The sequence below is a fragment of the Ctenopharyngodon idella genome, chromosome 21 (assembly GCF_019924925.1).
Source record: "Ctenopharyngodon idella isolate HZGC_01 chromosome 21, HZGC01, whole genome shotgun sequence".
NCBI classification, from domain to species: Eukaryota; Metazoa; Chordata; class Actinopteri; order Cypriniformes; family Xenocyprididae; genus Ctenopharyngodon; species Ctenopharyngodon idella.
The window spans coordinates 26,539,969-26,567,121 of record NC_067240.1 but is presented as its reverse complement, the minus strand read 5'-3'; the positions used below and the strand labels follow the sequence as shown (position 1 = coordinate 26,567,121).

At 37.3% G+C, this 27,153-nt stretch overlaps 1 protein-coding gene and 1 long non-coding RNA gene across 2 annotated transcripts in view; one reads left to right on the top strand and one right to left on the bottom strand.

Moving 5' to 3' along the window:
- Positions 1–27,153, bottom strand: part of LOC127504122 (uncharacterized) — a 1,137,365-nt gene that overhangs the window by 564,485 nt on the left and 545,727 nt on the right. The window lies entirely within an intron of this gene.
- The window catches only part of gabrb4 (gamma-aminobutyric acid type A receptor subunit beta4), a 74,700-nt gene continuing 67,967 nt past the window's right edge, over positions 20,421–27,153 (top strand). Inside the window, exons 1-2 of the mRNA XM_051878530.1 lie at positions 20,421–22,237; positions 24,541–24,635. Coding sequence (XP_051734490.1) covers positions 22,158–22,237; positions 24,541–24,635 — 175 coding nt within the window. The 5' untranslated portion in view covers positions 20,421–22,157. The remainder of the gene's footprint in view (positions 22,238–24,540; positions 24,636–27,153) is intronic.

The window sequence follows — 27,153 nt, the reverse complement described above, 5'->3', positions numbered from 1 at the left end:
AGCTTCACCAGCTCTTCACTGCAGTCGCATTGGATAGAAGGACGCCTTCTGGAGCCACTCCCGGATTGCTGGTGATGGCGACCTCAGTGGAAGCTGATGAAGGTGTGGTTACGCCAGTGCCGGAGAAGCCCTGCCGCTGCTGGCAGGGGGAGAGGGCATGGTGGTGCAAGGGGGCAAGGATGTCCTGCTCTGAGAGCATAGAGTGGTATCCCCACCTGGATACACACACACGCTTACCTCCACAATAGTGATTCCTGGGCTGCCGTAACATCTCTTGTACAGTCTGTAGATCGTTTGATCACTCCACCACAAATAAGCTCTCTAATTCCATCTTGCCTGGTTCTAAATCAGGTTAAATGTACAACCTAATTAGTTAATTTATTTATAAGCAGCACCTGCAAATTCACTTCTTCAGCCCATTTGCACACACCCAAATCACCACCCATAAGCACAGCAATCTCACACCCTCGGAGGCATTCAATTCCAATGCAACCCATTCTCCAACACCAAAGTATTGCATTACTAAACTCAGGCTCCCCAGTGGAACTGCCAAACTCAATCCTAAATTTCACTCCTTCAGTCTTGCTCCATATGTGAGAGTGCCACAGTTTCGACTTCTGGTGGGGCTTACCTGTCCGATGCCGTGAGTATTTCAGTGCAAGCTCCCGTCGGATGCTGCGAGAGCCCTCACGGTCGAGTGGTCAAGCTCTGTTTTTCTTAAACCATCTCATGCCCTATATCCGAGCGCTATTGTTCATGGGTTTACACTTACAAATGATTAGATTAAGAGTAAAAGAGTATGCATATTTGGCGTGCTGTCCGGGGGAGGGCTCTGAGCTCGGAATGTGGCCCGAACCCAGAGTACTTCCCAGTATCTCTGGTTAGGAAAGTAACCAGGCGAGTGTGCGGAGAAGGGGTGGTGAAGGGATGCAGAAAAAGCTGTCGAGGAACATAGGTGAGTCGGCTACGTATTTATAGGCCTCCTCTCATGCTGATTGGGTAGATCATTTGAATGTGCTCCTCCCGAACTATGTTATTAAAACATCATTTTGATTGCTGGCGGGACTTACTCATCCGGTGACATGAACAATTCAGTCCAAACTCCTGTCGGATTCTGCGTGAGCCCTCCTGGTCGAGCGGCCCAATTCGATCCTGCGAATTCCGTACCCCCAGTCTCATGCTCAATTTCACATTTTGCCCGGGTTTTCCTGGCTGCTGTCTGATGTTCATTTAGCTTTTTTGGTGAGTACTCAGAGCCTTTCCCTCTGACAGCATGCCAAATATGCATACGTTATCATATCTGATCAGATTACATGTAAGTGCAAATGCATGAAATTAAGTTTATTTAACAAATTTAGGTAATCCAACCAATCAGTGCGAGAAGAGACCTGTATAGATATCCATCCCTCACCTCTGTCCTGTGACAGTTTTGCAGCATCCCTCCACCACCCTAATGCCACACTTTTGTTTGGTTCCTATCCCAGTCAAGGATGGGGGGAGTACTCTGGGTTTGGGCTGAATTCCAAGCTCGGAGCCCTTCCCTTGTAGAGCACGCAGAATATGCATACGTTATCATATCTGATTACATGTACGTGTAAACTTGTGAATTTTTGGGTGAAATTCAACTTATATTAAACACAGAACATCCCTTTAAATGTCACAGGAATTTACAATGTCATTTTTACCCCTGAATCTCCTATTTTCTTGTAATGATCAAATCTCGTTGTCCTTTCATCATGTCACATGAGAATAAATTCATTACACTCCATCTGCCTTGCATGTACAGACACATGAGCAGTAGAGTGATCTTTCTGGTCTCATCCTTATGTTCTCATCATTAGAGCGATACACTGATCACCAAAAAGAGAAGCAATTGACATCTGCCTAATTAACAATATGCCCAAGAACACTGTAATTGCACAGTGAGCATAGCCAGTGATTAACCCCTTAGGTGCCTGCAGGCCTGTCATCATACTAGTTGTACCCTTGTGCATTAGTGTGCATATAGATCGGTCAGTACGTACACACACACACACACACACACACAGTATCCAATTAGCTTCAGCTGATAGGCCTTAAAATAGACATGGAGGAGGTATTTCACGGACCACTTGCTCCTAGGCTCTGTATTCGTGAATGGACTCATCCTCAGCGAAGTGGTGACATTTCTTGGCTGATTGCAATCAATATGGGTGACCTCTCAGAAAAAAAGAAAGATCAACGCTCAACTGACTCTCTTAGTACCCCATGACAATCGGATGCTTATCAGGCTGCATCCAAAATGGCTTCTTAAACATCTAGCGGATGTAGAATTAGAGTCCCATTGGAGCAAATACCCTGTCAAGTGGCACACAATGATGCATGATTGATATGAACACCCCTAGCTTCCACACTGGTGAGTCAACAACTGTTAGACCCCCACTGGATGCAAGATCTATCAACATTATGTGACACTGAGCTCCTCGTAATCCTGGCTATGAGAAAGAGCAATGAGCGCTGCAATAAAGTATCCCTGTTTAAATTTTGTGAACGAGTCTCACATGAATCTATATTTTACAATTAGGTTTGTGTTTGTAGCAGATTCTTACTTTACCAAGGTAAGGCCAGCATTTCTGAACATTTCAAATATATTGGGAGTGAATAGTACAAAGTTGAACGTCAGGGCAAAATTGTAAATAACAGAATTAAATAGAAACTATTGCAGCACACTAAATTATTTATAGTGAGTCATCTTTATTTTGTGCTAAGGAAAAAAAATCTACTATAAGAAGAACTTACCTTTGTTTGAACTAGGGATGCATGATATATATCAGCCACCATATCGATTTCGGACGATATATGTTCCGATCCGGCACAGCCGGTAAGGATATGGTTTCTTTTTCCACTGTGGAATGTAATACAATGTTGGAATGTAATACAAATGTGTCAGTCATTGTCTTTGTTAAAGTAAGAGTTTACAGACATGTAAATAGTGACCGCATAATGGGAAATGATCAGGGATTTCTTTTAATTTTATTATTAACTCGTGGTTACTTCACTCAAATAGCATGCTTGGCCAGCTAGAGAGAAACTGATAGCCAGGCAATAGACAAGTGACCAATCCTGAGTGGCAACGTCACCACACACATTCTAACAGCACGTTTTCGAGAATGGTTTGTAGAACTCATGCCGAACCAAGCTCAAGTGGAAATACAATTGGAACCATTCCTTACCATGCTTAGAACCATTCGGCCTGACGGTGAAAAAGTGGCTATTATTGCTTCTTGAGAATGATTGCAAATTCTAAGACAGGCAGCTGCAAATAACACAATTCAAAACTTCAAAATGGCGCAGACCAGAAATGAGAAAGAAAGAAAATAAGGTCCATGTGTGATCTTATGACTCATGTTAGGTCAGGACTTTTACATAGCGACTAATTTGCACATGCCCATTTGTTATTTTCCCAGAAAACCATGCAACATAAACGCAAGTCTCCCTGGACTAAAGCCTTTAAATGAACCTCATAATATGTATGACCTCAAATGTGTCCATTCGTTCATGATACATTTTACATTAAAAATGAATAGAAAAGCATTTGTTTGAGGCATTTGTTATTGCTTGTTCTGTCGCAGAAAGGACACCTGAGAGTTCATAAGAGTTAAAGTATTATCATAAATGATTCATTATGAAATACAGCTTGAAACGACGTGATTCAAACATATAATACAATACCTCAAAACAAAAGTTTTAATTGTCAAATGGTTAGTTCACCCAAAAATGAAAATTCTGTAATTAATTACTCACCCTCATGTCGTTCCACACCCGTAAGACCTTCGTACATCTTCGGAAAACACAAATGAAGATATTTTTGATGAAATCCGAGATGTATATGACCCCTCCATAGACAGCAATTTAACGACCACTTTCAAGGTCCAGAAAGGTACTAAAGAAATTGCTATACTGAGCCGGCGTTCTGATGTAGAACCTGGAAGTGCTGAACATAAACAGTGTACGAGAATGACACAGAAGAGGAGATATTGTTGAATAGTCATTATTATTGTTTCGTCGCTTTATAACATTAAAGGGTTAGTTCACCCAAAAATGAAATTTCTGTCATTAATTACTCACCCTCATGTTGTTCCAAGACCTTCGTTCATCTTTAGAACACAAATTAAGATATTTTTGATAATATCCGATGACTCAGAGAGGCCTCCATTGACAGCAAGATAATTTACTCTTTCAGATGCAAAGAAAGCTACTAAAGACATATTTAAAACAGCTCTTGTGACTACAGTGGTTCAACCTTAATGTTATGAAGCGACGAGAATACTTTTTGTGCAAAAAAATAATAAATAAATAAATAATAATAATAATGATAAAATAGAACAAAAAATAATGACTTTATTCAACAATATCTAGTGATGGGCGATTTCAAAACACTGCTTCATGAAGCTTCGAAGCTTTACGAAGCTTTTGTTTCGAATCAGTGGTTCGGAGCGTGAATCAAACTGCCAAATTCACATGAACCATTGAAATTTCGAAACGTTTCGAAACACTTATGACGTAACAAAGCCTGGTTTACTGAAATCACGTGACTTTGGCAGTTTGATACGCGTTCCGAACCACTGATTTGAAACAAAAGATTCGTAAAGCTTCGAAGCTTCATGAAGCAGTGTTTTGAAATCGCCCATCACTAGAGATTGTTGAATATAGTCCTTATTTTGTTCTGTTTTTTGGCACACAAAAAGTATTCTCGTCACTTCATAACATTAAAGTTCAACCACTGTAGTCACATGAACTGTCTTTAGTAGCTTTCTGGGCATTAAAATGTTAATTATCATGCTGGCAGTGGAGGCCTCACTGAGCCATCAGATTTAATTAATGACAGAATTTTCATTTTTGGGTGAACTAACCCTTTAAATGTGTGACAATACTTCAAACAGTGCTGTTGCAAAAAAAGTAGTGACTGAGTTGTGCTAATTGTAAAATTTGATCTAGAACGCTCAGTGATTTCTTGTGATATAGAACCTCTCTAGAAAAGCCATTCTTTCACATGGAGCGTCTGACACATAGAGTGTGCTGTACCGACAGTGTTTACAATGAATGGTGTGCCTTTCCATGGTCTTTAATGCATTCTCCCAGTTGCCTCAGGCAGTGAAAAGGGATTCTAAATGTTTCCAGAGCGCCGCTCCAATGATTGAGTCAAACGCAGCACAGCTCAGCCAGAACTCAGAGGGGAAGGAAGAGGAATAAGATGGAGGGGGAAACAGAAGCGGAGGGTAGGGGGATTCTCTGTGTGCCCCCTTTTCTACGTCATCACGGCTTTCTTCTCTCGCTTTCTCCTCTCTCTCTCTCTCGATTCGCTCAGCTGCACTGCCTAAGGTTTTGCACTCTGGCAGTTAATTCTTTTATTTATGCTTTCGTCTTGCATTTCCTGCATTTTAGCATCAACAGGAAGTGTAGTATCAAAGCATGACTGCATCCAAAGCCGCACAAACCATCTTGCACATTGAATCACACTGCATAGAAACGCTAAGTATAGGAAGGGGGGGATTGGCCGGTGCTGACTGGCAACTTCCTTGTTTTCTGTTTTCCTTTTTAATCGACTCCACCCTTCTTAATTCTTAAATACAAGCTAAGTGTGCTTTGAACGTCAGCGCTTTCAGAATTGTAAAATACTTCTGGCGCTATTGTTCTGCCTCTGCCTCATTCTCAACACCCCCCCACCCCCCCCCACTCCCTCGCCTGTGTGTACTGAATACAAGCTGCAAGCAGTCACGCAGCTGTTTCCATGGCAATATCTATCTGCGAGAAAGATTCGTTAACCCTCTCTCACAGGCATTCCTCACCGAGAGCCCACACTGTCTATGGACAAAGCAGGGGTGCTGCTATTTACGACAGGCTGTGTTACATTACAGACACACATATGTCATCTTCTTCATGTGTTTCTGTACACATTTCATTTGTGTGGGAATGTGTGGTAGGGCTTCCATTGTTGCTGACATATTAATATCCACCAGATTTACTGTACTCTGAATACACTGTATGTTATAGAAGAAAAGGAGATTTGGAGTGGGGGGAGTGAAAGCCTTTTTTTCTCAGCCTTATTGTGTGGAGGAAATCAATTAGAAATGGCTGCAAATTTTAACGCTACCAGCTGAAAAAGATAAAAGAAAGAATGTAAAATGTTTTTTTTAGATTAGTGGTTCTCAACTGGTTGTGAACACAAGCACCAAAGCACAGACTGTACCAAAAATGAAAATCTGTCGATGTTACAATGGACTGCTTAAGCTCAGAAATATGCAAAATGATTAAATGTTTTATTTAGAAAATGTGTTAATTTATTTAAAAATTGAATTTCAATAGTTTTGTGCTCTCGGTAGTCACTAATTCACCACATACTAAACATGTTATGGTTGACACAAACCTTTTGTTGTATGTAAGCACACATGTAGAGTAGTCGGGTTACATTTTCTGTGGTTTTGTACACTGTAAAAAAGAATTGTTGGTTTAACTTAAAAAAGTAAGTTACCTTAAAGTTTTGAGTTCATTGAAATTAAAAATTTGAGTTAATACAATGAAGGCGATTTGGTTTAATAAACAGAAACTCAAAATATTACGTTATCTGAACCACAATAATTATCTAAGTTGATTTGACAAAAGAAAAAATGTTCTGATAACAATAATAAACAAATAATTTTTTACAGTGTATGTGATTTTTGAGGATGAAGGCTTGGTATCCGTCTTATTTGACTTGCCTCAAGTGATGAATGAATATACTCCAAATATTGTTGATTGGATGTACATTTTCTCTGCATTCATAACCCTCTCATAACAGATTTTTCACCCATTTTTTTGGAATGTGACCTTCCTGTAAAGAACCACTGGTGTAGACAAATATTGTTTTGTAGGCAAGAGTTATACAGAGTGAATACAAATGAAAGGAAGTTTTCTGGAACATTGTTGAAACAAAACAGACCAGTTAGTTTTTTAAAGCATAGACTGTCCTCCAAAAAAAAAAAAAAAAAAAAAAAACACGACCCTATAGGTCGTTTTTCAACCACCTTATTACAACCTATATTTACGTTTTAAAGTCATGCGCCCTCTAGCTGGCGTAAAAATAATAACAGTGTCGTGTTACGTCTGTCGTCATGAAATGACGTATGACTGTTGTTACCAATCAAAATGTGTGTTTATTTAAATGCAATGTGTGGACTTTTTACACCATTTGTCCTATTTCCATTTAGCAAAACTCATTTTTTTATTAACGACTACACCCACCCCACCCTACCACCCTTTGTGTGGTAATTTAACAGTTTTAATTTAAACAAAAATAATATTATGTGGTTGACTGTCACAAAATTGATCAATTGATCATTTTTGATAACAACACAAAGGTTGTGGATTTGATTCCCAGGAATCACATGCAAGACACAAACTGTGTATCATTAGAAAAATTTAAGATTTCAGCTTCGATATTTGGCCACTGTTTAGGATAAAAACTCAGATCCATGACAGTGATTTCTTAATTTATGTCAGGAGTGCAAAATAATCAATCAGTAACTTATGATATTTTGAATAGATTATAAACACACACTCATGTTCAGTCACATCTGCTGCAGTTTATTTGTGTTCACACAGCTGCACTGAACATCGACCGTTAGGGCTCTTACTCCAAAGGTGCGCATATTTGGAGAAATATTGATTTATTCTCACGTTTGCAAAATATTTCGTCATACAGAATATAATTTCTGTTCATTACCCACTGAATTATGCAACCTGATGAGCTGAAAGAGCGTTCAGAGCGAGCTCTGTCTCTCCTGTTCCAGGTTTATGTGAGTTATGACTCAGTGAACGCTTATTCGGTCTAGAGCTGTCAGTCATATTACGTGACCATAATTCCTGCCCTTCTGCATGACGCTGTCCTGTACACTTCCTCGTTTTAAGTTCCATGGTAAACAAACCCAAAGAAACATTTCTACACGTGAAAGAAGAAGCTAATAAACACACGATTATGATAGTATATGATTTCTGTGTGATTTTCACGTGATTTGGTATTTTCATATCAATAACTGATGTTTACATTATAAATGCTAGGCAGGTGTAGCAGTTAGCTGCGTATAAAATGCTATACATCATATATTTTAACAACATTATATGACTAAAATCCACATTTAGTGGATGCATCTGTCACACCAGGAGCTATTCTTTAAGCTATACTTAAAGTCCCAAGAATATGATTTTTTCAGACTTCTGATAATAGATGGATTAATGTATACTGGGATCAAAGGGGTGTAGATGCCAGAATAAAGACTATTAATGGTTAAATACAATAAATAAATAAATAAAATAATGATAAAAGAATAATGAAGATTAGGTCAGAGGTGTAAAAGGTTTGTCGATTGAGAACAATAGAAACACGAATAGGGCAGTTTGTCACACTAGACATAGACAATAGAGGGCAAATGGGTGTTGACAGGGCAATAAAATATTTTATTAGCATCTTATCAGCCTTCTCTAAAAACTCACATGACGTGGTCTTAGAAAATGTTTCATAAAAATCATAGTTTTAGAGATAACATCTGCAGATTTGAAATGAAGCACGACCACACTTGTCTTCAGCGTCATTGTGTTTCAAAGTTGCTACACTACCGCCACATCATATTTTTTATACATTTAAAATATGTATTGTTAATATTTTTATTTTTGTTAGTTTGAGTAATTCTAACTGTAAACTCTTTACAGTTCAAGTTTTTACAAAAAGTGTTGGCTTTCTAAATATATGTTGGTTATGTGTCTATTCAGAATGACTTATGAGCAACAACCTTTTTATTTTGGGTATGTCTCACAATGACTTTATTTCTCAGAATTGCGAGATTTAAACTCACAATTGCGAGTTACAGTAAGAATTGTGTGATATAAAGTCAGAATTGCGACATTCTGACTTTTCTGCAATTCTGACTTTTTCTCACAATTCTGACTTTTTTCTCATAATTGCAGGTTATAAAGTCAGAATTGCATGATATAAACTCGCAATTGCATCTTAAAACATCAGAATTTTTTTTCTCAGAATTGTGAGTTTATATCTCGCAATTCTGACTTTATAACATGCGATTCTGACTTTATTTCACACAATTCTGACTTTATAACACAATTGTGAGTTTATATCTTGCAATTGCAATTGCAAAAAAAAAAAGTCAGAATTGTGAGATATAATCTCTCAATTGCGAGAGAGGTGGTGTGGGAGAAAGTCCCAAATATTATAATGGTCCCAAACATTTTGTTTTCTTTGAATTTGGACTACAGTATTGATATGTTTTCACATTGATATGTTTTCACATAGAGTCAGAAAGATAAAAAATAATTCTGTAACAACTGTACATTTTCACTTTTATTGGCAGATATTTCACTGCATAAAGTGAAAACATATTACTCTCTGATTTTACTTAAACATCAACTACACAACTAAACGTCTGTGAATGATGTACACAGGTATGATAATGTGCATTTCACATGGTAATTATGGTAATTGTGTGATATCTGAGTGAGGGGAGAAATGGTTCAATTATACTATTGTTTAAATTAACTTTTTCATTGCACCCTGCAAGCACCTAATTGACCGTGTGTGTTAGATTAATGAACATCATGTGTGTGTGTTATCCCAGGTTAACAAATACAAAGTGAAAGGCTACCCCATACCCCATATACTACCCCAGAATACATTATATTTTAATGAGCAAAGATGGCAGCAAGTAGGTTATGTTCTTCTAGGGGTCACGTGTCACCTGAGCAACTGCCATTGACATGAATGGGAACGGTCAGTCCCAGTCACTTGAGTTGAGCAGTTTGAGCGAACAAATGGGAATGAATGATTGTTGTGTGATGTTTTCCTCAAAGATGAGTGGCCAATTATATGAGCTAAAACAGAAAGTATTCAATTTGATTTCTGTATATTCTAATTCTTCTAAAGCCATACAATATCTTTATGTCAGAAATGTATAAACAACTTCAAACAACATTGGATTTTGCATGTGATGATCATTGACAAAAACATTATTTTTGGGTGAAATGATCCTTGACGATATTCACAAGGCCATTGAATTTGAACATGACGACTGCAGTCGGAACACTCCATCTTGTACGAAGGGAAGGGGGTTGTGGGATTGGCTGCAGAAAACAGATGAATGAAAGCCTTGCGGAAAGTCGTCAGTGAGATGATACGAGAGTAAAGTCTCGAACATTCATCAGTTTTACAACCATTGATTTTCACATGCCGCAAGCTCTCCTGCTGTGACGCTTCCCATCAAGGTGAGACTCTTATATCGGGATGTATTTTTCAACCTTGTGACTTTGCCATGATGCAGGAACACTCTGTTCCTTCTTGAGGGTAGAGGAAACTATTTCAAATTTCATATTAAGAGCAGTTTGGCCTGCTGTAGAAAAATGATTAACTTCAATGATGAAGAGTTTACAGATTTGATTTAACTGGCTAAAAATTAAGAGCCCTACAGCCAACTTAACTGATGTTTAAGCCACAAGATAAGGGGATTCTGTCCTTAGTCAGTGGCGGAGCCCTTGTTCTGTGTTTAACAACAGGAGAAATTTGGCTGAAAACATTAAGAAGTGTATGTTTTGGTATGCATAGACAACAAAAAAATAGTAGTCCATATGAGTCTTAAAGGGTTAGTTCACCCAAAAATGAAAATTCTGTCATTAATTACTCATCCTTATGTCGTTCCACACCCGTAAGACCTTTGTTCATCTTCGGAACACAAATTAAGATATTTTTGATAAAATCCGATGGCTCAGTGAGGCCTCCATTGCCAGCAAGTTAATTTCCTTTTTCAATGCCCAGAAAGGTACTAAAGTTATATTTAAAACAGTTCATGTGACTACAGTGGTTCAACCTTAATGTTATAAAGCGACGAGAATACTTTTTGTGCGCCAAAAAAACCCCAACTTAATTCAACAATATCTAGTGATGGGCGATTTCAAAACACTGCTTCATGAAGCTTCGAAGCTTCACGAATCTTTTGTTTCAAATCAGTGGTTCGGATCGCATATAAAACTAACAAAGTCACGTGAACTATTGAAATTTCACTTGTGATGTAACAAAGCCTCGTTTACTGAAATCACCTGACTTTGGTGCTCCGAACCACTGATTCGTAAAGCTTCGAAGCTTCATGAAGCAGTGTTTTGAAATTGCCCATCACTAGATATTGTTGAATAAAGTCACTATTTTGTTTTTTTGACATTACTTACATGAGATTATAGCAATTAGCAAATTAAAATCTTTAGGGAAATGTGAATCAGTCCAGCAACCACTTGTATATTCTGCCAACACTTCGTATTGTCTTGGTTGTGTGGTAGCTCATAAAACCCTAGTTTATTAATAGCAATAAAAACATTTTAAATAAACGTTTGCAATTCAGTAGTCTTATTTTAGACACAAATCTTTGTGAGCAATGAACAGTGTACATAAAAAGAGCAGGCAAGAGTCTTGAAGGCAGCAATGCATTAAGCATGTGATACTATTTATATCTAAGAAGTGAGAGTGACCTAGTAACTCACATGTCTTATGCAACATGTGTGTGTGCGTGTGTGTGTGTGTGCGTGTGTGTGTGTGTGTGTGTGTGTGTGTGTGTGAATAAGTGCCTATGTGCATGTTGGGACAACATAAATGCATATTATTCTCAAATTCTAAATGCCTCTACCTCAAGAGTACATTTCACCTCAGGAATCCAATGTGTCTGGATGAACATAGAGGGAAGGGACTGTCTATGGAAATCAGTTCCGATGGATTAGCATCATCACTCCAGTATTGTGTCACATGATCCTTCAGATATCATTCTAAAATGCTGATTTGGTGCTCAAGTAACACATTTATATATATATATATATATGGCATAACATTATGACCATCAGTGAATAACACTGATTATCTCTTCATCACGGCACCTGTTAGTGGGTGGGATATATTAGGCAGCAAGTGAAAGTTTTGTCCTCAAAGTTGATGTGTTAGAAGCAGGAAAAATGGGCAAGCGTAAGGATTTGAGTGAGTTTGACAAGGGCCAAATTGTGATGGCTAGACGACTGGGTCTGAGCATCTGCAAAACTACAGCTCTTGTGGGGTGTTCCCGGTCTGCAGTGGTCAGTCTCTATCAGAAGTGGTCCAAGGAAGGAACAGTGGTGAACCGGCGACAGGGTCATGGGCAGCCAAGGCTCATTGATGCACGTGGGGAGCGAAGGCTGGCCCGTGTGGTCCGATCCAACAGTGTACTGTAGCTACGTGTGCGTCTCTTACCTGGGGAACACATGGCACCAGGATGCACTATGGGAAGAAGGCAAGCTGGCGGAGGCAGTGTTCTGCTTTGGGCAATGTTCTGCTGGGAAACCTTGGGTCCTGCCATCCATGTGGATGTTATTTTGACACGTACCACCTACCTAAGCATTGCTGCAGACCATGTACACCCTTTCATGGAAACGGTATTCCCTGGTGGCTGTGGCCTCTTTCAGCAGGATAATACGCCCTGCCACAAAGTAAAAATGGTTCAGGAATGGTTTGAGGAGCACAACAACGAGTTTGAGGTGTTGACTTGGCCTCCAAATTCCCCAGATCTCAATCCAATCGAGCATCTGTGGGATGTGCTGAACAAACAAGTCCGATCCATGGAGGCTCCACCTCGCAACTTACAGGACTTAAAGTCATGTCAAGTCATCTTAATTTATATAGCGCTTTTCACAATATATATTGTTTCAAAGCAGCTTCACAGTGACAATAGGAAAATTATTATCAAGCTAAAGTTGTTTTTTGATTAAATCACTTCCTTGTAAAAATTGTTAACTATTACTTAAATGACACCTTTCCTACTGAAAAAAAACCCAAATACCTTTAATGCATTCTTGCAGTTCATTTACGTGTTTAGTCTATAGGTTTGCGTGTTTGAGTGTGTATGTGCGCAGAAGCTTTTTTTTTTTTTTTTTTAAAAAGTGATACTTGCCAAATTACTTGTCTGGTCTGCATAATACAGAAAAAATTAGTTGTGTCCGCGGATCTATGCGAACTGGAATAATTTTGATAACGTTTTATCTATACATAGGGAAAGGAAAGGGAAGGAGGCCTTCGCAGAGGATAGTTTAGTTGAAACGTCAGGGCTGTGTTATCGTCATGTCTAGGCGCAGGTCCTTCATCTCATCTGGATACGGCCTGGATCTGGCAGGCTGCGGCAAACCTCGGGATAAACAGAGAGAGACTAATGTTAGCGTAGACGCCATTCTTCTTATGATGTAATGAATACATCAGGTGTTATGGGAAGTGTTCCCGGTTCTGGCTGACCTAATCTATGCAGCCTAACAATTTACATGATTGAATTATAAAGGATTTGCTGCTAACAACTTGGTGCCAGATACCACAGCACACCTTCAGGGGTCTAGTTATTTCAATGACCTATATATATATATATATATGTCATTGAAATTGGGAAATTATCATTGAATATGTGCTTTAAGCTATACATATAAACTATGAATTAATGATTTTTGGAAATGGAAAAATCTTACTGACCCCAACCTTTTGCAAGGTAGTGTATTTTGGAAATAACAATATAAAATTATTTATAAAATTATTGCTGGCAATAAGAAATTTGGCAAAAATAGGAATATCGCAAAATGCACCTTCTATTTACCAGTTATGAAATGGACATGTATGCAGTATAAAAGGATTTTTTTTTTTTTTTTTTTTTTCAATAAAATATTTGCCATAAAATATTAGAGTCAGTTCTATGAAATGAAGTCATAAATGACTCTATTTATTTTCTACTTATTTTCTGCAAATGTGGCTGTGTCTTTATTGGATAATGTTAACCACTAGTCACACTGCTATTTAGCCCGTGTCCAAGAAAACTCACATTCCGGTCTGGCTTTATGCTGGTGTGTAATACACACTTTTTTAATGACCTAATCAATTCCAGATGGATAAAATCAAGTCCTTTCCTATAATAAACTATATAATGCATCAAATTGTGATAGTAAAATGGGTTGCAATTAGCAGTTTGCAGTGACTTTTACACAGTTTTACACAGACACTCCTCGCATTATATAGGGTTTCGTGATCTGCATGTCAGCTCTGTTTTTCAATCAAATCTTTTTTATTTGCACATTTTGCACCTTTAAGCGTGAATGAATGATGCAGTGTCCTCTTGTGTTCTGCAGACTTTAAACATTCCCACTGAACTGTACATCGCACTCAAGCAAAGTTTGAAATAATTGGTGTAAGCACAAATAAACTGCTCAATAGCGCATTTTCAGAATTCAGCAACGGAAACAGAAAGAATGTCTATCTAAGCCGTTTCAGGACTACATTCCTACAGATAAAGCAATACATCATGATGTAAACCTCACAGGGAGAGTTGGGGGAGAAAAAAACTTAATTAGCCTTCCACAACACAACTGAGTGACATTTTTAATAAGAGAATTTGCAACAAACAAATTCAAGCGTTGTAGCTCTTCCAAACTGCACACGTTCAAGTATGCTTTCCAAAGCGCATTTTTGAGTGAGTCAGCACTGGCGAAATTGCTGTAGCTATTCGAATTTACCTCATGATTGCCTTTAAATTTCGAGATATTTAAATTGAGACAGAAACACATTTTCTTTTCACAGCCTCCCATGAGACAACATGCAACAAAAAAATAAAGTGCATGAAAAATCTATGACTGATGATAGGTGATTATGGCTACCCAACATTTAATAGCCTCGCTTTACGGTGTGAAGAAGGGCTATAGTGGATTTTGAGAAGAATAGCTCGGGGTTTCTATTAGAAAACAAACCAGTTCAGTTTGTCTACTAACAATGTCCAATAATCGGTATACATACATCATAGGAAAATTTTGTCTTTTCCTTTATGAAATGAGATCAAATGAGATCAGATATTTGAGATAAGACCATTGAAAGTATTCATAGCTAGCAGTATATGTATTCTAATTAGACACAATTACATTTTTAATTTTTAAAGGGGTGGTTGATTATGATTTCACTTTTTAACTTTAGTTAATGTAATGTTGCTGCTTGAGTATAAACAACATCTGCAATGTTACGACACTCAAAGTTCAATGCAAACACTGTAAAAAGTAATACGCTCTATCTACTTAATAAAATTGTGGCAACAGATTACACACAATATTATTTATCGAATTCAACATATAAGAATTGAGTTAGAATTAATCAAATTAATTCCTTAAAAGTCAACCATTTAAAATGTGTAAAATTTGCAAACACCATTGCAAAAACTACAAACTGACATAAAAAGCAAAGAGAGAAACTGCCTAACTAAACGACACACTGATCACCATAATAGTGACCAAACATTTTCAATAAAATCAACATCAACATCTAAACCTCTGTTAATTCATGTGTTTCTCTTTCCTTCAGTGATTCTACTTGTTATCATCAGGTGTCTTCAATGTTAACAATAAAAATGAAAGAGTTCTTAATTCATCTTAGACGTCTGTCTGTTATTCAGATATTTTTGTTTAAATTTTACTTGTTTTAAATGGTTGCCATTTAAGGAATTAATTTCATTAATTCTAACTCAATTCTATTTGTTGAATTTAATTAATAATATTGCTTGTAATCTCTTGCCAAAATTAGATATAGTTGATATAGCATATTACTTTTTACAGTGAAGGGAGATATTTTCTTTTACAGAAATCGCTTTTTAAGGACAACAAACGGCTGGTAGGGACTACAACAAGCTTCAAACCCCAAAATGTACATAAGCCCCACCCCCGAGAACACACAACAAAGGGGGTGAGGCCATGTTGGGCTGCTTTAGAGAAGAGGAAGAGTTGTTGTAGTAGAGTGTTGTTGTCATGCTGTCATTTTACACTGCTTCACAAACGAGGGTCAATTCAACGCTCGATTAGGACAAAAGACTAACATGACGGCACATGCTAGTCGATGAGTTGAATCAACTCCACAGCAACTACATAAATTTATCCACTAACCATTCAGAAACGTCAAGTTTCATTCTAAAAGTCTAAAACTTCTTACTGAATCACGAGCTGTTAAAGCTCCACCCTCTTTTGGAAAGTGGGCCGGGAGAAGCTGCTCATTTGCATTTAAAGGAACAGGGGGTAATAATGACACTTTATTTCAATGGTTCACTTTAGACATTCTACTAGCTATAAGTAACTTTGTAACTACACGTCAACTATAGCACTCATTAGAGTATTAGTAGACTATCTGCTTAATATCACTATGCTTAATAACACTTTATTGTGATGCTCCCCCAGACATTTGACATTGCAACTACATGTTACTTATTCTACTTACCCGAAACCTAACAGTCTACTGCAGTCTACTAATACTCTAATGAGAGTTAGTTGACAAGTAGAATGTATAAATAAAACGTAACCAAAAATGTGAACTTTATATAACAAAAAGAAAGAAAGAAAAAGAATTGTGTTAAAACAATCATCCTCTTGGACATAGAAGTGTTTGAAGGGGAATAAAACTCAACTACACTATGATCCATATATGCTGCTGAAGAATTGGAAGAAGACGATGACGATGATGATCATCAGTCTGCTGAAACTGATTTCAGTTGCATTTACAAATAAAAAAGAAGCCATCTGAAAATCTGGTCTCTTGTGCCCGCAGCCATGTTTCTTCTATTGCTTGACTGTAGAGCAATTTAGATTCAAATAACTACGCATACAGTGGTGTCAAAGGAGCACTGTCATTTCCATTGTCATTATCCCAGTGGTCTTTAATATCATAGCTGTCATTCTAATTCATTAAAGCATCTAATGGCGTTCGGACAGCCTGGAGCTCTTGCTAAAGTACCTTACTTTAATGAGATGACTGCAAAGATGTCTTGCATCCAACTCGAGGTTGGATAGAGGGTGAAGCTTAGAAGTAACTAGGAAATTTGTCTCAATGACTTTCTTACTCTCTACATTCACTTGAAAGAGGTCTGTCAAGTTTTGCACCATTTTACCAGAGAAAGCACTTATATCAGAGGAGGCTCATTCGACCCTTGGGTCTATGGGATTAGCAGGACTTTACTTGTACAAACATGGCTCCATTAGCTAATCATATGATAAATTTGCTCCTTAACTTTCAAACACAGAGGCTGACTAATGCATATTCATTGTGAAACACATGTGCATTTGGGTAATGATACCTAGACCTAAAATGATCATTTTGAGGCCATTATCACACTGTGATTGCCATAATTTAAAATTTCATAATCTGCTTATTTAATGTGTGCTCATTTAAAGCAAAAATGCGTATGTTTTTAATGTTAGAATTAGTGCTGTCAATCGATTAACAAAAATTAACTAATTAATCACAATTTTTTTTTTTTGTAATGAATCGCGATTAATCGCACCTAACATTGAAGTTTTTAATATTTTTATATTGTAATAATTTCACATTTAATCTCCAAAGATTTTAAATAATTGATCTAAACATCCAGAATCAAAGCAGTTTTCAAACACTTCATAGTCTTCACTGCATAAGTTAGATTAAAATATAGATTAACTTTTATTAAAGCTACAAAAGTTATTCAGTTAAGAGCAGTCAGTGATTTTCTCTTTGTCTTTTGTTCTTTGATTAACATTAATGGCAGACTGTAGCAGGTTTATTAGGCTACTGTCACTTTAAGACCTGTCGCACATGACGTCGATCTGCATCCCATTTTCTCACAACTCTTTATGTTCATTTAAGACTGTATTTAACTCATTTAAGACTGCTCTTATGAGAATACTTGACAAATTTTGGAATAATTTTAAGTTTTTGGCCGTTCAAGCACAATTTGTGCTATTAAAACACAATTTTACAGTGAAAAATGCTACATCAGATTGTGCTACCAGCATCATATTCAGTGTCCGACTCCGGTTTGAACAATGTAAGGCTGAACACTGTTACTGACAATCCTCGTTTTGGCTGCGTGAGATTCTCCAGCTTTGTTGTTGTTGAGCAACCGAAGCGCGAGCTGTTAAAGCTCCACCCTCTTCTGGAAAGGGGGCCGGGAGCAGCAACTCATTTGCATTTAAAGGGACACACACAAAAAAGGCGTGGTTTTGCTGACACCCAAATAGGGGCAAATTTAATGATCTGTGGGGTATTTTGAGCTGAAACTTCACAGACACATTCTGGGGACACCAGAGACTTATATTACATCTTGTGAAAGGGGCATTATAGGTCCCCTTTGAAATCAAAAGTAACTAGTCGCATTATTTAGTTACATTTTATGGAAAGTAATGCATTACATTACTTTTGCATTACTTTTTCTCACCTGAGCTGGGCTTGCTTGTTTGGTTTATAACAACAACACCAAAAAGTTCTATTTTTGGCAAATGTAAAGGTCTTTTCACACCAAAAGTGAAACGAGTGAGCCTCAGGCTGAAGGAAATGCACATTCATGCCTGTACAGTAGAGGGCGCAACTCAAACAAACCTTTCAGGATTGCAGAAAAATAGGACGCAGGAGAAGAAAGTTCTACAGTAGAACTACAACAACCATCACATCATGTTTACACGGCGCACACCTCATTCCCGATTTCTCTCCACAAGAGGACCAGAGAGCTGTTAGTCAATACATGGAAAAAAACATAGTAACTTGTGTTACTTTACTCATTACTTGAAAAAAAGTAATCTGATTATGTAACTCAAGTTACTTGTAATGCATTACCCCCAACACTGGAACAACAACAATATATCATACAATTCCGTTGAAATAAGGGATGAAATAGCATTAGCGTGAGTGAAAAAAATAAACAAAATAGATAGTAAAGATAACAAATAAACAATAAATAAATAAATAAATAAATAATAGTTTGGTTTACCCTGTCTGTCTGCCGTCTGTATTCACTAGTTAGCTTTCTTTGTTACTGATCATGTTAAGCACCAGTTTCTGTTGATTATCCTCCCCATGAGTTTAGTTCTGTTCTTGGTCTCGTATTGTCTTGTCTTATGCTGCCCTTGGTTACTCTTGTGATTTCTGGATTATTGGGTTTCGTTTGATTAAAAGACTGCTGTGAATCCCTTCTCCTGCTCATTCTTGCCTGAACGTGACAAGTTACACTCTAAAAAATGCTGGTTCAAAAACAACCCAAGTTGGGTTTAAAATGGACAAACCCAGTGATTGGGTTGTTTTAACCCAGCGGTTGGGTTAAATGTTTTGGGCAGTTTAATTTCCAAGCTATTTCGGGTTAATTTTACGCCAGCCACATAGCAATTTTTAAATAATAGTTGGGCTAAATAAAACTGCCCAACTGTTATTTAAAAATTGCTATATGGCTGGCGTAAAATTAACCCGAAATAGCTTGGAAATTAAAATTCAGACACATAATTAATAGAGGCAACAATAATAATCAAAAGTTGAATTTAATAAATGTTTATTGCTTAATTATTATTCATTAAACGTTAATAAATGTTCGTTTATTAAACATATTAATACATGTTAATTTACAACATATTTTGGGTTCATTTTAAGCAAGCAATGCAATAATTTTTAAACAATAGTTGAGTTAAATAAAATTACCCAGCAGGTTGGACAAACATTTAATCCAGTCGCTGGGTTTGTCCATTTTCAACCCAACTTGGGTTGTTTTTAAACCAGCATTTTTCAGAGTGTAGGCAAGCAATCTATTTTTTAATAATGCCATGTTGTCCAAGTGATTTGCTAAAACCTAAAACAAAGGGATGTTTGCCATGATGTGGGAAATAAAAGGAAGTGGGAGGTTGTTTCACCGGTTTCCCACACTTCCCCACTGGAATTTCCTCTCCAGAACATTAAGCACTACAACAATGGCCCGTCCAAGTGAATAACATGGAACGTAAGCAGAAAACTAGGTTTAAAAGACAAAAGAAGCTCGTGAAATGTGTCCAGAACAAGTAGTCCATGCATTTTGGTCTTTTACTCTGACTACTGTTTTGTACATGACCACAGACCATATGGATTTTTGGGGACTGTTCCAAAATGAAAACAAACACAACCATATTAATTAACTTTGAGTTTTTAGGCACAGACAGTATTATAAAAATGTTATTTAAACAACAATTGCTTGCCCATTCAGTCTTTTAGTGCTGCATGTTCTGTAAAATTGTTATCCAGGACCTTGTCCGTGGTCCTGAAGCCACACTTCCTCAGCTGAGCGAACACGCTGCTGTCCCTGGTCCTGAACTTACTCTTCAGTTAAGAAGACAATCATGAGCTGTCCAGCAGTTTATATTTAGTAGATCTGTAATAGCTTGGATTTATATTTATTGTGACACACGGAGGAGCACTAGTAATGTTTTAATATTCTCAGATAAGAGTTCATTAGGATTCCTTGACCACTGCCAAGCACACATCTGAATCCACTCCACATTACACCCAGTAAACATATGATGTAAAGTCAGGGGGTGTTACTGATATGGCTTGTAATGCCTCATTAAGCTAATCTTGTAAAGCGCAGCTGAACTGCTGCAGATAGTGCTGACGGCCGTCTATCTCTGCCCTTCACATCAACATTCCTCACGTTTCAGCGGGGACCATCAAAGAGCTAAATGGGGGTCGAGGATGCCCACAGCACCATCGGGGCCCTCCTGTCCAGGAGATGCAACAGAGAAGCTCCTTTAAATGTGCCACCGAAACACCACTGCTCTGCATCACTGCTAGCACGGTTGCCTAGCAACTAGACAGCAGATGCCTGCATCCCTCATCTACTGAGTAAAAATACATTGAAAAAAAAAAAAAAAAAAAAACGCACTTCTTATCTCTGTTTGTGCGATACGCACAATGATTTTTATAATCGCATTTGATCGTTAATCTTGACATAATCGTTAATCGTGTGCACTGATTTCAAAATCGTATTAGTTCATCATTATTTACTTTTCTTAGGCATTTCTGAGTTTGTGTTTTTGAGAGTGTGTTGGGCTGAAGAATGTGGAAAAGTGGGAGAAATGCGTGAAAATGCGCCGGGATACTCTCGCAGCATTTTAATAGGTTGCAGCGCGCGAGCCGACAAGTACAGACATCATTCCTCCGCGAGACAAGCGCGTGGACAGACTGCCTTTCCTCTTTAGTTCGCTTTCGCTTTTATTTTTTTCAACAAACACCGGCATTTTATTCAGCACATCCAAGAGGGACCATGTCTTTTACTGTTCTTTTGAAATCCAAGCGTGTGCGTCGGAGATTTCTGTTCCAGTCTTGATTATTTTTGTTCGGTTCCTGGAGGTGTTATTGCAATTGAAGTGTGTCATCATTTGCTCTGAACAAGAGCAGGAACATGCTCGGGGATTCAATCGAGAGATAAGGGGGCTTTTCCAGTAGGCTAGACAAAGCTTGGACATTTGCAAGCGTTTTATTGTGATACATAAGGTTTTTTCACCCCTGCTTCTGCTTCATATAAGGTTGTACTATGGACTACAAGCTCTGACGTCTGCATCAGATATTCTCTGCTGCATTTCTTTAAATGTGCATCTTTTCTCCCCAGTGACTTTGAGAGGAATATCTCGACCATCAGCAGTAGGGGATGCAGATTTCATGTTTTTTTCTTCTTCGCCTCCAACCTTTATAGCTGAGGGGGGGAAATAAATAAAAATATCACTTACTGTGGAGCACCCCCCTCTTTGAAGGAGCATCTCTGGAGCCATGGCTTGCCCACAGCTTTGGACCTGGAAATTGCGACGACAGGTGTAGAAGAAGATTGATTCTCTTCCATCTTTTATTTTGTTTTTTATTTTCATCATCATATCTTTATTTTTTCTCCATGGTTTGCTTGAAGAAGACTTTCCAGCACTTTCCCAGAAGTCCAGTCGAAGCTGAGAGAGATGTCTGATCTTCTGGTTTTGATCGAGGGGGTCTCTGACCTGCACGGATTTCCATAGCTGAAGAAAAAAAAAAGAAAAAAGAAAAAAGAAACAGCTGGGACCCATTAAAGATTTCTTTTCTTTTATTTATTTCTTTTTTATTTATTTCTTTTCTTTTTTCTTTTCTTTTGCGGGGCCATCACAAATGTGTGCATTGGTGCTTTGATCCCAGTCATTCATTTTGGCCTTTTTTCCCCTCCCATCCCCTTCTGTTGGATTCTTTTTGGGATTTGTTTTGTTTTTGTTTTGTTTGTTTTTTTTACATCAGTTTGGAGCACAGGCGGTTGGATTACTGAAACTGAATAAACGGATTTGTGGAAATGTTGGGTCCTCAAGAAGACAAAATATGTGGAATTGTTTCTGCTCTGGCGGCTTTGTCCTTTGTCTGCTTTGCACAAAGGTAAGAAAATGATAAATATTGTAAATTATGACTATTAGATTGGATTAATGAGCCCACTTATTGGTCAAATCCCAACAGACACTCAGATGGTTCACAGGCATATAGCATACATGTTTCATTTCCTATGGCATTTTCTTTTTTACCTGAATAAACAGTCGAATTGTGTGTGTATGTGTGCATTGTCTAACAGAGAGAGAGAGAGAGAGAGATAAAATCATATGTGTGAGAAACATGCTCGTATAGATTCTGTAGCGCATATCTGGCCTATTATTCAAAACTAACGTAATTTTTCTTTACAATCTGAATGTCTTTTGTTTGAATCGATTACATATTATTCCCCTTTGGAAAAAAAAAAAAAAAAAAAAAAAAAAAAAATATATATATATATATATATATATATATATATATATATATATAAATAATAATAATAATTTCCCCCGGTAAATTAATTAATATTACTAATTGAATATATATATATATATATATATATATATATATATATATATATTGTACATCCACTTGAAGTTCTGGCATCAATTAAAATCAGGTCATGACAGAGCTGTGTTTTGAATCGCATTTAAGCACAATGTTGTAGCAACCCTCACGGTTTTGTCTTCCAACATCTGTAACCAATATATTTTTGATGCAATGGTCCACTGAGTGAAATCCACATTTACAAATGATCGGTGCTTTTCTTCTGATCCACCCCCACCCATACCACCATGTCGCTGGCGTTAGAAGAGATCCATCATCACTCAGCCAATAAGAATAAAAACGACGACGCCTATCAGTCAATAATGGTTAATGACATGTGTTCACTGCTGATCATTGAGATGCGACGTGGCTTTGAAGCCTCTGAGGCCGAAGACGCTTATCTATTCTCCATCTCATACTGTGTATGTGGAACACCTGTAAGACAAATGACAAGCCTTATTATAATTATGTTAAACGTTGATGTCTTTACTCACGGCACGTCGTGATTATTATGATTGAATCTCATTGAAATCAACAGTGGTGGCCTAAAACCCAATGCCTTCCATTTTGACGTTTTACTATTTTCGTTTCAAGTTTAGTGTGCATGGCTGAGGTATGACATTTTGTTTGGCTTTCATGTGCAAATTATTAGTTGTCAAAGCACTAAGATATGCCTCTGAAAATGGGTTTTGAACCTTTATAGAGTCAGGAACCCCCACCATTCAACCAGGGACCCTCAATACTTCCAGTTTAAAATAATTTTCATGAATAATATTAAACACCATTGAGACAAAAATTGATAAAATATGTTTTTTTTTTTCTCTCTATTTTCAAAGGCAACTACAGTGTAATATATATATATATATATATATATATATATATTCATGGTTTGTTATCACACCATTTTTTCTTTTGTCAAATCAACGTGGTTCAGATAACATAACATTTTGAGTTTCTGTTGATTAAATAAATCGTCTTCATTGTATTAACTCAAATTTTTAATTTCAATGAACTCAAAATTTTAAGGCAACCAGGTAACTTACTTTTTTTAAGTTAAACCAACAATTCTTTTTTACTGCGTACATGTTTATGGTCCTGCTGTGCAACAAGCTATAATGCATCAAAAGCTATTTTATTTATTAATTATTATTCATACAGCTTTAATGACCTCATATTAGTACAGACTGTGTACAATATTTGCTCTTTTCAGAATGTGTCTGTCATACCACACAATTTGCTACACTGAAGGAAAAATTGTAAAAAGGTGAACCTAATATTTACAATATTTTTAAACATTCATATACATTTTATCTTAAAATCTTGATTTTGATAAAAAAAAAAAGAAGAAAAAAAAAAAGAATATGTAATGCGTCAACCCATCTGTTCACAGACCCTCAGGGGTCCCAGGACCCCGAGTTGAAAACCCTGGCTGTAGACTGCGTGTATGAACCAGATAAACCCAGTCATACCAGTCATCAATGTCACATGTTGAACTGACAGAATGACGTCGTACAAAGTCATTTTTAGATATTACTGTTTAAGATAAAGTGACGCTTTCAGTAACACTTTGTGCTCTGGAAAACAATGAATTATTCAATCACATAGATTTATGTTAATGATTATGTGGTGGTTATATTGATCTAAAGATAAGCCTCTTCGGATTGGCAATTAGGCCCAACATTCAAGAATAAAAAATGTACAAAACATCTGTCTGAATGAAAACAAAATGCATTGCTATAAAATAATCAAGGACATCTGATTCAATTCAAACAAATTTGCTGTATATTTGCTGAATTTTGACCAAAAGCACTCAATTCTCTCTCCTGCAGCACCTCCACCGGAAGTACCGGAATATCTGTGGCCAAGACGACAGTGGACAAATTGCTGAAGGGGTATGACATCCGTCTCCGGCCAGACTTCGGAGGTACACATGATGCTTTCTTAGAAACGTATTCTTATATCCTCACTTTATCTGGCGTCTAGTGATAATCATTATCATCAGTGAATGCAGTTCTGTTTGTATATAGTCATGCTATATTTTACGCATCTGATCATAAATCTCCAGTGTGGGAAGGTTTTCAGAACTTGAGACTGGTTTGTTACTCATGGGTCCGGTTTCACAGACAGGGCTTAGACTAAGCCAGGATTAGGCTTTAGTTCAATTAGGATATTTAAGTATCTTTTATAAACGTACCCTAGAAAAAAAAACATTACTGGTGTTCATCTTGAGACAAAACAATAACACTGACTTATTTTAAGATATGTCAGTATAAGTTGCTTTCAGCTAAAACATCTCAAACATGCATTTTAGACTGGGACTAGCTTAAGCCTTGTCTGTGAAACCGGGCGATGATCTCACAAAGTGAGTGTATGAAGGCCGACATTTTCGAGAAACTGCTGAAACATTTCATGGTTTAATAGCATCAATCTCAAGGTTAGGCGGTATTGAGAGAAAACTAGAGGCTGTTTGAGATGGAAAGACACTTTGTACTCTTTTTTTAGTTGTGTGGGTACAGTTTTCACAAAGGCTGAGCACACAGTTTTAGATTGCAACTCATGGTCCATATTTCTGCACACGTTCACATTGTTGAAGGACAATGAGATGCTTTTTGAACCACAAAGTCATGGAAAATTTTGTTTCACCACAACTAGGAGCTGGCTTGTCCGGCTATTCATCACAAGCGTTCTGTTTGTTCCCTGATATTGCAAAGAGACTATAAATTTGATAAAGAATGTACTTTTCAATTCAGCTATTCAGCTTCTCTTCAGCAAATTGCTTTGTATTTCAGCAAAGAAACAAGTCTATTGTGATCGATCGATCGATCTATCGATCTATCTATCTATCCTTTTATATCAATCAATCAATCAATCAATTTATCTATCTATCAGATATTTTCGTGTCTATCTATCTATCAGATACTTTTATAACAATCAATCAATCAATCAATCAATTTATCTATCAGATACTTTCATGTCTATCTATCTATCTATCAGATACTTCTATATCAATCAATCAATCAATTAATCAATCAGATACTTTCATGTCTATCTATCTGTCTATCTATCTATCATCAGATACTTCTATATCAATCAATCAGTCAATCAATCTATCAGATACTTTCATGTCTGTCTATCTATCTATCTATCTATCAGATACTTTTATATCAATCAATCAATCAATCAATTTATCTATCAGATACTTTCATGTCTATCCATCCATCCATCCATCCATCAGATACTTTCATGTCAATGTTTGCCACTATTTAAATCTCATATATGTATTATTTATTATTATTGTCAATATTTGATAGATTCCCTCGAAATGTATTCATGTTTTTTTTTTTTTTTTTTTTTTTTTACCATAGATTTGCCTTTTTGGTATTTTTGAGATGACAAGTCTGATACAGAAATCCATGCTACATTGTTGTCTGATTAGCTATATTTCGGCATACATTGACTAATTTGGGATTGTTAATGTGTTCTCTATTCTCTTCAACACCATTTTTTAGACCACACAAAGAATGTTTGAATCATTTGATCAGCAGTGATGGCACGGATGCAGCGCTGCACGTTTGTATTGGGAAAAGCATTCCGCTCTGATGCAGGCCAGGGAACTGTAGTCTATCACATCCTGATAATTCTATCATCAGTCAGAGCCCAAGTCTCCTGACACAACTGCTGACCAACTTCAGCTTTGGAGCGCCGTGCATTTTAATTGGACCCAGACCGCAGCTATGCTAGCCAGAGAGAGAGAGAGAGAGAGAGAGAAAGAGGGAGGGTGAAGAGGGCAGAGAGGAGAGAGATGGAGAGAAAGAAAGAGGCCAGTTAGGTTGTCAGGAAACCAGGCTGCCCTAAAAGAGCTTCATCTCTCTGGCCGGCTAGAGGGATAGCCGCGGGGTTTGGTCGTGGTGTATTTGTGTATGTGCGCACCCCTGAAGTCACACCACAACACACACGAGGGCAAAGCTTACACATGTGAGCATACACGGATTCACACACAAACAGTTGCGCTGTGTTGCTGTGCCAAAGAAAATATCAAAATATCCACAATGTACACTGCGTTTTTTAAAGGCATTTTCATTTTTTTTCAAGACATTGTCATTATTTTCAGTGCAAATGTCTTATTATAGATTGCACCTTCCAATTTGCTGACAAAATTAACATTGCAAATGTCAAAATCCCCATGCCATTTAGCGGGCTTGATATATTTCCATCTGTCCAAACATTATAAAAGTACTGATTATTAAATTGAAAACAAAGTGGTTGCAGTAAAACAGTAAAAGTGAAACTGACCAGTCTCTTGCTATCAGTATCCCACATACAGTAATGTGTAAATTTGTATTGATGAAATTAATCTTTTGCCATACAGAAATTAATCTTTTGCCATACATTTTCAGTCAGTTATCAAAACTACCGCCATAGTTTACTTCCAGAGTACACTG